Source organism: Onychomys torridus, chromosome 13, assembly GCF_903995425.1.
Source record: "Onychomys torridus chromosome 13, mOncTor1.1, whole genome shotgun sequence".
Taxonomy (NCBI): domain Eukaryota; kingdom Metazoa; phylum Chordata; class Mammalia; order Rodentia; family Cricetidae; genus Onychomys; species Onychomys torridus.
The window spans coordinates 52,905,338-52,917,898 of record NC_050455.1 but is presented as its reverse complement, the minus strand read 5'-3'; the positions used below and the strand labels follow the sequence as shown (position 1 = coordinate 52,917,898).

General features: G+C 44.0%; 1 protein-coding gene across 1 annotated transcript in view; it reads left to right on the top strand.

The window, feature by feature from the left end:
• Atp8b1 (ATPase phospholipid transporting 8B1) overlaps nt 1-12,561 on the top strand; it is a 125,152-nt gene that overhangs the window by 92,828 nt on the left and 19,763 nt on the right. Inside the window, exons 12-15 of the mRNA XM_036204975.1 lie at nt 1,255-1,445; nt 4,719-4,927; nt 6,449-6,492; nt 7,559-7,715. Coding sequence (XP_036060868.1) covers nt 1,255-1,445; nt 4,719-4,927; nt 6,449-6,492; nt 7,559-7,715 — 601 coding nt within the window. The remainder of the gene's footprint in view (nt 1-1,254; nt 1,446-4,718; nt 4,928-6,448; nt 6,493-7,558; nt 7,716-12,561) is intronic.

The window sequence follows — 12,561 nt, the reverse complement described above, 5'->3', positions numbered from 1 at the left end:
TTCCAAAAACATATGCTTCTCAACTCCGTCACGTGGCACCTGTTGTACCTCAGATAATCTTGCATACTGTATTAGTTATCTTTCTGTTGCTATGACAAGTACCATGACCAAAAGCAACTTAGAGGGAAAGGGGGTTTATTGGCTCATGGTTCCCACTAAATAAAGCCTGTCCCATGGGAAGACATCACTTAACCAAAGAGGAGTACGGTGGGCCCCACAGTCAGGAACCAGAGACAGGGAACAGGAAGTGGAACCAAGCTCTAGAACCTCAAGGTCCACCCCTCAGTGATAGTTTTCCTCCAGCAAGGCTCCACCTCTTAAAGCTTTCACAAACTTCTCAAACAGTACTTCCAGTTGGGGGCCAAGTGTTCAAATACATGAGCCTAGGAGATATTTCATCCTTCAAATCATTGCATTTACAACGTCACATAACTCCTATAGCATTGAACCTGTATAAATACCCAAATATGGGGGACATTTCCTCACCTTTCTTAAAAGCAAGCAAACAAACAAAAAACAAAACAAAATAGAAGGATATGGTGGCCCATGCCTATATTCATAGCATTTGGCAACCAAAACAGGCTTGAGAGTTCAGAGCCTACCTGGGTTACACAGTAAGACCTATCTCAGAAAACAAAACAGGGCGAGCAATATAGCTCAGTTGGTAGAGAATTTACCTAGCATTAATGAAGCCCTGGGTTGGATCCCTACCACCTCATAAACAGAGTATAATGGCACATGCCTTTATTCCCGGAAGTAGAAGCAGGTAGATCAGAAAGGCTATAGTCAATCTTAAGTATATAGAGAGGTCAAGGGGTACATGGACTACATGAGACCCTTTCTCAAAAAATTAAAACAAAACAACTTCCATCCAGTATTTTTTATGACCCTCTCAACTCAGTGTTCTTTGAAGTTGCTTCATGCTAGGGTGCATTATCTTCCCAAACAATATGTACTGTTTGAGGTAGTAGTTGCTATGAGGCTGCCCTGTCACATAAATGACTTTAAAGATTGACTATAAGACATCAGTTCCTCTTTAGAAAGATAATTTGGGGAAGAAAACCTAGCCTTATAAATATAAAGAAGTCAGCCACAACCTTATAGACTTTTAAAGTATCCTATCTTTTTTTAAAGAGTAATGTTTTTACAGTTCATTAAAAGGTCATATGTATGTAAAGTGCTAAATATGTTATTAGAATCTTTGAAAGGTATGGAGTTGGAAATCCTGCTTCACAATGCATGTCTGTCTTCTAGATCTTTATTGTACTCATCCTGGTTTCTGCCGGCCTTGCCATCGGCCACGCTTACTGGGAAGCACAAGTTGGTAATTATTCCTGGTACCTCTATGACGGAGAAAATGCCACACCCTCCTACCGGGGTTTCCTGAATTTCTGGGGCTACATCATTGTGCTGAACACCATGGTGCCCATCTCTCTCTATGTCAGGTAAACCTGGCCTCCCCTTGGCCTCCTGCTTCCAGGCAAGAGTATAGTACGCTTTCCCAGCGAAGCACCTTCACGTTTAGCAATAATTGTTTCAAAGGTCAAAAGGAAGAAGAGAATAAGTTTCATTTTGGAACTGAGAGCAAGGTAGAAGGGCGTGTGAACTTTGAGTATCTCCTCTGTGCCAGGCACTTTATCTTGTCCTCTGTGCAGATAAGGCCAGTGATGTTCCATGGTCAAAGGTGACAGTCATTTGCTTGGTGAGCCCTTCTCAGTGGGTTCCAAAGCACAGGGTTCACCAAGAGTCTGGGAGAAGTGGAGATTCAGGATGCCATGGGAAGTTCTTCCTTTTCCGGAGCCTCTGTTCTCTCAGCAGAACCTTCTTTACTATGGTTGCTCCAGCTTTGCTCACCCATCAGGTCCATGCTTCTTGTTGCTTCCTCTTGGTAGGAAGGTTTCCCCTGCTTTCCTTCAGCCTTTCTAAAATGCTGTTCTCTGTGCAGTGCCAACCTCAATAAAGGTCAAGGTCAGAGCTATCTGCTCTGTAATCATCCCTCCTTCTTCTCTTTCTTCTTCCTCTCATATCACAGTTCACAGTTATTGACCAGTTGGATTGGGGACCTTTGGAGACTGTGCCTTGTAATGCACAGAGTAACCAGCAGTCAGTCATTACCCCAGTGACCAACAAACCAGAGGCACCTGGGATCTCTCACACTCATGTGTCACTGGACGTTTTTACTTATTTTAAATTTTATTACATGTGCAATTGTTCTTATTTTTATTTTATTACATGGTAGTTACTGGTGTTCTCTGAGTAGGAAATAAATCCTTGGGCTGCCATCTGTTCAGTGGCCACTTTAACAGAAACCAAGATGGCAAACCAAGATGGCGGTGCTAAAGAGATAGATGGCTCAGTGGGTAAAGTGCTTATTGAAAAAGCAAGAAGATGTGTTTGGATGCTCAGCACCCACATGAGAGCTGGACATGCTGGTGTATGTCCTGTAACCCCAGCGCTTCAGCGAGGGATATAGCGGTAGAGTACATGGAGACAAGCAGATCCTTGGGACTCCCTGCCCAACACGTCTTGCCAAAATGGTGGTGAGCTCCAGGTTCAACGAGAGACACTATCTCAAAATATTTATTAGGTGGAGAGCCATAGAGAAAGACCCTTGATGTTGACCTCTGGCCTTCAGATGCACATGCACAAGCAAGCACACCCACATACCATGCATTGCCCTTCACAGTACTTTTTAAGACAGGACCTCTCACTGAACCTGAAGTTCACCAGCTGAGCTAGACTGACTGATGGGGAAGCACTGGAGGTCCTCCTGCCTCCTCCCAGTGATGGGCTGTAGGCTTAAATTGCTGTATTCTTCTTTTTTTGTGGGAGCCAAGGAGTCAAACTTGGGTGCTCAAGTCTGTATAGCAAACACGTTACCAACGGAGTGATCCCCCCATTGTCTGTGTGTTGTTGTGATGGGGTCTTTCTTTGTTTTCCTGGCCTGGAGCTCATTGCTCAGAAGAGGCTGGCCTTGACCTTGTAGTAACCCTCTGTCACTGCCACCCTGTCTCCTGCTTTGATTTTTCTACATAGAATGGGCAGCTCTTGAGGGTTTACATTTGCTGGATTGTTTTGGTTTGTCCGCTTAAGGGCAGGGGGTTCATCTGCCTTGTTCCTGGTGTTCAGCACCAAGTAGAACCGCCACTTCTAAGGGACTTGTTCTCACCTATAGGACTTGTGCAGCCATGCTTTACCAATGGAGCAGTTGCCGGGTGCACAGACAGCCTTCTTACATCTGAGTTTTCAAACCAACATGATCCTCTTAGGATATCTCCTTTTGGACCATGTGTAACTTCTAAGAATTTAGAAAGCGAATATGCTTTTTCCCAGTGTGGTAAGCAATTAAAGTGCTAATGGCCAAAAGACTTGACTCATTGGAGACATGATGGTATGTCACCTAGTGGATCTTAATTCCCTTTGTACAGGTGAACTTGGCCATCCCAGTTGGTTCTAGGTATGAGGGGCAGTGAGAGAAGAGAGTGGGATGACTGTATCCCTGGTTCTGGCCATGATGTCACTGTGACTGTTCCCACTGGGCTGTGTGTTCTGAGTACAGAGTTCCTTAGCTGTGGCTGAAGTGCCCAAGAGTGAGTAGGAAATGACTCTGATGCGGTCTCGTGAGGGGACACCACTGACCCTGAAGCTGGAGAGTGATAGGTTTGGTCAGGGAAGCACAGAGTGGCTTTTAAACTGGGTGACTTTAAGAGACCAGAAATTGAGTTTTCATAGTTCAGGAGGCTGGGGAGTCGATGAGAAAGGGTAGAGTCCTTGCTAAGTGGTGAGAACCCATACTTGTGTCACAGGTAGCCCCTTCTCGTGGCAAAAAGGGGCAATGAGCTCCCTCAGGCTTCTTTAATACAGATGCGAGTGCCATTTGTGAGCTCTTTGTCATTAGGACCTAACCATCACAGAAAAGCCCTACCTTAGTACTATTGCGTTGAAGATTAGGTTTCACTATAAGGGTGGTGGGAGAAGGGGGTAATAACAGTTGCTATTCTCATTGGTATAACAATATATCTGATAAAAGAAGCGTAAAGAAGGAAGGGTTTCTTTGGGTTCCAGGTTAGAGGGTACACAGTCCATCATGCTGGGAAAACGTGGTAGGAGTGTGAGGCAGCCGGTCACATTGTATGCACTCAGGAAACAGAGAGGGATGCTGATATCCAGTTCGCTTTCTCCTTTTCATTCAGTCTGGAGACCCCAGCCCATCATATGGGGCCTTCCCACCTCAGGTAAACCTGTCTTAGGAACACTCTCAGGGACACAATATAGAGGTATGTCTCCTGGGGAATTATAAAAATCCTGTCAAATGGGCAATCAGGATTAACCACCACGGGGCTGGTGAGATGGCTTAGCGGTTAAGAGAACATAATGCTCCAAGTTTGATTCCCAGCCCCTGAGTTAGGTGACTCACAGTAACTTCAGCTCCAGGATGACTGGCACCTGTGTCCGTCCTGGAGAGCACTTGCTTTCATATGCACATACCCATACAAAGACACACACACACACACACACACACACACACACACACACACACACATAATTAAAAATAAAATCTGTTTTTAAGGAATGATTAGCCATCACAGGAGTAGACACTAACTTTGAAACCAAAGCGGTAGATAAGCAGCTCACTCACATGCGCATAGGGAGGGCAGACTCTATCCCCAGCCAATCCCCTTTCTGCTCACCATTGAAGCCTTCTTCTGTCCTCCTAGCGTGGAAATTATCCGTTTGGGACAGAGTCATTTCATCAACTGGGACCTGCAGATGTACTATGCTGAGAAAGACACCCCTGCAAAGGCAAGGACCACCACACTGAATGAGCAGCTAGGGCAGATTCATTATATCTTCTCTGACAAGACAGGGACACTCACGCAGAATATCATGACCTTCAAAAAGTGCTGCATTAATGGGCAAATCTACGGTGAGTGTGAAGCTTGCAAAGGGAGAGTGGGGGAAGTCGGAGCACATCGTCTTTCTGCAGAGCAACTCCAGAGACATTCTTTCCCTTACTAGGATCAGCTATGTTTTATATCTGAGATAACAGGCGTGGTTGGCTATTGAATAGGGGTAGAAACAGCATTCCCTGGGTGCTGTCTGGAGCAGAGTCTACCTTCCTATTGTTGTTTGTGTCCTCCCTGTGTGGAGTCCGATTGCCAAAGAAACATCATGGGCACTATTGAGGACAGACAGACACACACACACACACACACACACACACACACACACACACACACACAGAAAGAGAGAGAGAGAGAGAGAGAGAGAGAGAGAGAGAGAGAGAGAGAGAGAGAGGGCAAAAATTAATAGTTAGAATAAACACCTTTTAAGCAATTAAAAGCTGAATTGCCACATGGTCTAGCGATTCTGTGTCTAGGAATGTATTGTGCTCAAAGGATTTGAAAAGGAGATGCCCAAGGAGATACATGTTTACTCATGTTCATAGTAACTTTATTCACATTTGGCAAAGGGCAGGAATAGCCCACTTGTCTATCAATGAACAAAGAGATGAACGAAGTGTGCTACAACATGAATGAGCCCTCAGGACATTAGCCTAAGTGATATGAGCTCACAGAAGCAAGTGCTGTACGATTGTACTTAGGATAGTCAAAGTCACGGGAACAAAGGAGAGTATTGTTAAGTTAGTGTGCAATGCGAGAGAGTTCAGTTAGCAAGATTAAGATGTCTAGAAGTAGGTAGATAGTGGTGACAGCTGTGTAAGGTAACTGCACCTTGTCACCAAGCTGTACAGCAAAAAGATGATTACAATAGTTTATACCTGACTTCCGGCCTGTTTTTCTGAAACATTTTCCATACACATGAGTAGTATTGAAGTTAATGTTGCCTTAAAATATAGAGGTTTTTTTTTAACTTTTAATTTTTTTCAAGAAATACACGCATGCACATTTTTCCCCCTTTAGAAAAAAAAAATGTGTAGCATCTATAAGTTTACCCAGCATTGAGGAAGATGGGACACTATGGGCTTGAGGGATTTGTCACCATGGCGATGGCAGACTAGAGCATGTCAAAGGACGCCATTCTGGGCACACCAGTATTTTGGTTGCCTTTTTCCATGTAGACCCAGATAGTAAATATTTTAACCTTTGCAGGCCATGTAATGGTTTCTATCAAATATTCTTCATTCTTAGAATGTACTTATGTATTTAGTTAGTTTATATTTCACCCTATAGCTCAGGCTAGCCTTAACTCATGGTGATTTTCCTATGTTAGCCTATCAAGTACTTGGCTTATAGATATAAGCCATCGAGGGCCTAATATTCTATTTTTCATTTTTTTTTTACAACTCTGAAAAATGATTCTTTACCCCAGAACCATCCCAAACCAAGGATGACGGCAACATTAGACATTATAACTGTGCAAATCCAGGTAGGAGGAGGGCTGTGCACACACAGACTCAACTTGTTTTGTCCCATTTGTTTCTTAGGAGACCATCGGGATGCTTCTCAGCACAGCCATAGCAAAATAGAGGTGAGTGGTCCACACAGGGCAGCTGTCTGTCGTATATTTGCTTCCTTGAGCTGCTCGATTGGGTGACCCACAGACGGGGCATGAAGTAGCAGGTCTTATCGGCCCCACAGTTCTGGAGACTGGAATCCAGATGTTGGTCCCTCCAAAAGTTCTAGAGGAGGCTCCTTCGTGGTTTCTCCCGAGCCTCCGGTAGTTTCCAGTGATCCTGGCTTGTAGGCACCACGCTATAGTCTCTGCCTCTTTTGTCACCTGGAGTCCTTTCTCCTCATGTGTTTGGCTCTGTCTGTATTTGTCTCTTACAAGGACACCTGTCCTTCCATCCTAAACCATGTGACCTCATCTTAACTTGATCACATTTGCAGACCACGTTTCCAAATAAAGAAATTGGCAGGCACCATAGGTTGGGGTACCAACGCACCTGGGAGAGAGACACAATTCAGCCCCCTATAGTGTGACTTTTGTTTTAAGCGAAAGCTTTCTAAGGCTTAGGACGAGAAAGTAGATGTTTTAGCAGGTAAGAGCAGTTGATGCTCTTTTCAGAGGGCCCAGGTTTAGTTCCAGCACCCACACAGGGGTTCACAACCATGGGCAACTCTAGTTCCAAAGGATCAGATGCCTTCAAACCCTCTTCTGGCCTCTATGGGCACCAGGCATGCACATGGTCCATATACATACATGTAGGCAAAACACTCAGATAAAGATAATAATAAAAAATAAAATAAATAAAAAAGGAATGTGCTAAAATCTCAAGGTGATTTTGATATAATTAAAAACTTAGCTACAAAGAAAAGGTAATATCAATGATTGATACAGGTTTTTAAAACACTTTTGTGTGTATGCGTGTATATGCATGTGCACATGTGTGCTACCACAGTGCATGTGTGGCAGTTAGAGAGCAGCTTCCAAGAATTGATTCCCTCCTTCTACACTGGGGATCCCAGGTACTCATATCAAACTCAGGTTGTAGGGCTTGGTAGCAAGTGCTTTTACCCCGTGAGCCATCCTGCTGGCCCTAACATATATGTTTTTCATCAATTGCATTTTTTCCTCTGTCCATTCCTTTCAGCTGGTGGATTTTAGCTGGAATACATTTGCTGATGGGAAGCTTGCATTCTATGACCATTACCTTATCGAGCAAATCCAGTCAGGGAAGGAGCCAGAAGTCCGGCAGTTCTTCTTCTTGCTTTCTATCTGCCATACGGTCATGGTGGACAGAATTGATGGTGAGTGTTCCTCTGGTGTCTCAGACACTGGAGGCCAGTCTTGGAGTTGACAGGTGACTCATCTTATGGCTCAAGTGTAACAAATGCCAAGTCTGTCACACACACTCAAGCACTGGACATTTGTGAGCCCTGACACTAGATGTGTATGAAGTAACAAAGCATAAAACACCTTATTACTGTTTTTTAAAAAATTATTTTATTTCATGTCATTTTGGGGTGGGACTGGGCTTGAAAAGTGCTTGTGTGCTGGACAAATGCTTCTCACAGCTCCAGGAAAAATTTCTTACTTCTCAAAGTTGATGCCTGATTTAATTATAGCTCAGAATGGGTTATCACTTTGTAAATGAAATTCCGGTTAACAGAAGATATGGTTGGTGACCTGGTGAGAAGGCTCAGCAGGGAAAGGCATTTGCTGCCAAGCCTGATAACCCGGATTTGATCCCCAGGACCCACATGGTAGGAGAGAACTCTCACAAGTTGTTCTCTGACCTTCATATGTGTACTGACTGTATCATGCACAACACATACATACACAACACAATATAATAATAATAATTAATAATAATGAATGGTTTTAAAGTGGTTGGCTATTGAATAAAATAACCTCAATCATTTCATTGTACAAATGTTCATTGGGAATGTATAATCAGGCCTTATATCTGCATCATGAATGGATGCTAAACTTAAACATTATTTTCTACTAATTTCTTTCATATATCTGCTTTCATTCTCTAGATTAAAATATTTAATCTCGAATTAGGTCAGCTAAAGCTTGGGCCTCCATGTGGTGCTTTTCTCATGTGATGGTACAAAATTGATGAGAGTTCATGAGTGAGCATCAAGGAGTTTGGGTTCTTTTGCAGAATTCTAAATGCAGTCTATGCCGGCTTTGACAGAAGAAATCTGTCCAGTGTCAACAAAAGCTAGTTATTATACCGTGTGTGGACATAAACTCTCTGGTTCTCTAGACAAATGCACTGTGGAAACTCGGGAGGAGTACTCTGGGTGTGGCTCCAATGCAGCGCCTGCCTGCACGTCACGTCCACCTCATTCCAGGCTCTTTTTACTACCGTCCCTACAGAACAGGAAAGTGCCTCCTGATGGAGCCCCAGCAGTGATGTGTCACGTGTCGTGATAGCAAACACTCCTGAGAAGGCCTAGGTGTAAAAATATCTCTCGGCAAGTTTCAAAGAAATCCATTCTCCGAGGCTGAAATGAATAGTTTTCAGGAAGCAGAATAGCACAGTTCAGACGGGAGGGGTTTGGAGGAGGGGCTGTCTGTGGCAGAGTGAGGGACAGCAGAAGGGAGAAGATTGCCAAAGCCGGGGTTCAGAGTCTGATTAACCAAGCAAATCTGACTTTCATAACAAGAGTAAAGTGGGATCTTTCGAAGTACCCTTGTTCTCTTCGGTCTTGATTCTTTGGTGTAGGATTCCTCTTCGAATGTGTGGTGATACTTCAGGAGTTAACTGGGCCCTTAGACAATGTACATTAATTGTACAGTCTGTTTTCTTATCCTCCCTAGACTGACAGGCAAAGCCTTTGGAGTATGTGCCAGAGATGAGTCAGTTCTGGTTCAGTCCCTATCTGGCCACCATTTTCCTCAACATGCTGAAAGAGGGTAGATGTTCAAAGTTCCCTCCAGTGTAATCCTGCAGCTATTTGCTCCACAGTCAGCTGAGTTGGAGGATTGAACACACCAAGCAATTGTCTATGTCCAGCAAATGACAAATAAAAGCCACTAAGAACCAAGACAAGTGTTCATTTTTTGTTTTTTGGGTTTTTTTTATTTTTTTATTTTTTGAGACGGGGTTTTTCTGTAGCTTTGGAGCCTGTCCTGGACTAGTGCTGTAGACCAGGCTGGCCTCGAACTCACAGAGATCCACCTGCCTCTGCCTCCTGAGTGCTGGGATTACAGGTGTGCACCATCACCGCCCGGCAACAAGTGGTATTTTCAGGTGCAGGATGTTAGAGAAGAGAAGAAATTGGATTTTGATCCACAAGAGAACCATGAGAGGGTTCTTTGGAAGGGATCTTAAGGACCATACCTCCAAATTTTGTGATAAACAGATTCAGATGTAGAAAGCATCCTGAGGTCATCCAGCAGGGGTCAATTCAGTGTAGTCCTTTACCATATGGCTGTCTCTTTGGCTACCTTCTTATGTCTCTCTTTTATGAGGATAATGGAGGGTAGGAACATAACCCAGTCAGAGAGTTACTTGCTTGACGTGTGCAAGGTTTTGGGTTTGATTCCCAGCACCACAGAATAATGGAGACTGACTTTTTAAAATTATCATTGTACAAAGAAGAAGAAGTCTTTATATGCACAGCCCTGGACATTTGACTCCTTCAGAAGACATGCTGGGTGGTGTTACTTCCATGAGTTTTCTGTTTCTCTGTAATCAGTTATTGCAGCAAGGCAGCTTGAAACATCTGTTTCTTATCTCCTAATTCTTGAGGTCAGACATTTTTTGTCACATGACTGGCTTCTCTGCTCAGCATCTTACTATGATCACAATGGGGCCATGTTCTCACATGGCTCTCAGTGTCTTCTTCCAAGCTCATGAGATTGAGCCAAGATTCAGTTCCTTGTAGTTACAGATCTGAAGTCCCCATTTCTCTGTGATCTTACAGTTGGGGTTGCTCTTTGCTCTCAGTCCTTGTGAATTGGTTCGTTTTCAAAGCCAGGTTCTCTCTTCCCAAGCAAATTGCATCCTTTCTAAGATCACCTAGTTAGCTGCGGAACACCTGGGTGTTCCATTTGTTTGTTTTTTGGTTGGGAATTGTTTGTTTCTTCTTTCGCTACAGTGTGGAGGATCAAGCCTAGCATATGTTAGGCAGGTACTCCAGCACCGAGCTACATCCCTGGTAATAATCTCTTTTTTAAAGTTGGTTGATCAGGACCTACTGTTAAATCTACAACATCCCTTCAAAATAACGCCCAGGTTAGTGCTTAATGAATGACTAGAAAAGAGTGAACAGTACCACTGGGATGGGAACCTTGAAGTCATAGAGACTGTTCCCAAAGAGGCTAGAGGAGGGCAGAGTTCAAAAATGCATGGAGCCTGTCTCCCCTGGTGCTCTTTAATCTAGTGTTCACAGGAGACGTTAGCATCCCTGGTTGTGATACTATGGGAACTCTGGGGTCAGGATGGGGGTGTTCTACTATTGTGAGATGCTCACAAAGAATGAGAAAGTCATGAATGCTGGAGGCATCCCCTTTAAGAATTTGAAGTGGTGAAAGGGTGGGAGGCGTTTCTGAAGCTGGTGACTGGAAGGTCTGTGGTGGTGTTGTCAATCAGAAGCAGCTAGAAAATGGAGACCATGAGAGAGAGAGAGAGAGAGAGAGAGAGAGAGAGAGAGAGAGAGAGAGAGAGAGTAAATACAGTGCCCACAGAGGGCAGAAGAGGGCATTGGATCCTCCCGAACTGGTGTTAAGATGCTGTGAACCACCTGATGTGGGTGCTGGGATCTGAACTCAGGTCTTCTGGAAGAACAAGAAGCAGCTGAAGCCATCTCTCCAGCCCCACGCTTTTGTTTTGGTTGCGACACCATCCTAATCCACAGATGAGTCTGTTAGGAAAAGCTTTGGGCTTGTCTCTAGGTGTGCAGTTAAAGTAAGCTGCCTTCAGAGGGGTGTTTGTTCCTCCGCAGTTCTCCTGCAGCTGGAAAAGGAGGCTTGGATCGGGCCTCAGGTGTTCTCCCTTCTCCATCAGTTGCCAAGTCTGTGATTTCACAACTGGCACACTTTTCCTCTGGCAATCACAACATCAAGGTTTGGGTTGCAGTTAGGATTCTCCAAACCATGGAGACTGCCCTTTCATTATTTTGTCTCCTTTCTCTGTCAATATTATGGAAGATGTTTATGTTCCAGCTAAGTTAAAATGTTGAAGGGAGGTACTTTGTCCTCAGGACTGCTTACATAGCACCCAGTCCTGTGGCATTTGGGTCTTTATAGAGTGCTTGGATGTAGCGAGCACTCTGGTGACTTCAAGTGCAGGGCTTTCTGGATGGGCAATGGGAAAATAGCCTATAATGCCATCTTTAATTACTAATTGGGAAGTGGGTAGTACTGGCATAAGCAGGCACAGTCGTATCTGCAGTTCCAGCTGCTCTGGAGGCTGAGGAGGGAGGCCGGCATGAACTGAAGCAGCCTGAGGAACACAGTGACTGAACGAAGAAATGCTGTCAGCACACCTGTGCTCTGCATTCTGCTTGGAAAACTAAATGCCTTGTTCTGAAAACTTCGTCTGGCTGTGGAAATGCTTTTAAGTCTAACACAAGACAGACATATACACATTGTACAGCTCAGTAAATGGGTCCTTATAGTGAACACCCAGGTTTATAAAACATGCATATGTTTTACACGCACAACTCAATGATTATAACAATTTTGTTTTTGTGGGCCAGAAATTTTGGAAAGAAACCAAATGCCCATGAGAGAAGAGAATAACAATTTTATACTCAGTAAAATAATACTTGGGAAGAATCTTTAAAGATATGCCAACAGGCTGAAAATATGACACTAAAAAAAAAAAAAAATCAGGTCATAAATATCCACCCAGTGTGTTAGAATTGCAGTCACACTGCAGAGGCCTGAGGGGACAGTGAAATGTTAGCAGTGTTCTCCTCTAGATGGTGGAATTCTGGGAATCCTCTCCTCAGGCACCCATTTTAGAGCAGTTTTATTTGCAATCTCTATTACCACTTTCCATTTTGAAGGAAACTTACAAGTTTTTGACATCTTGATTTCTGTGTAACCTTTCAGAACCACTGACTTGTTCTCTATACAGTGTGCTGGGCCGTGCAGAGGACCCTCAGCTCAGGCATGACTCTCAAGCCTAGC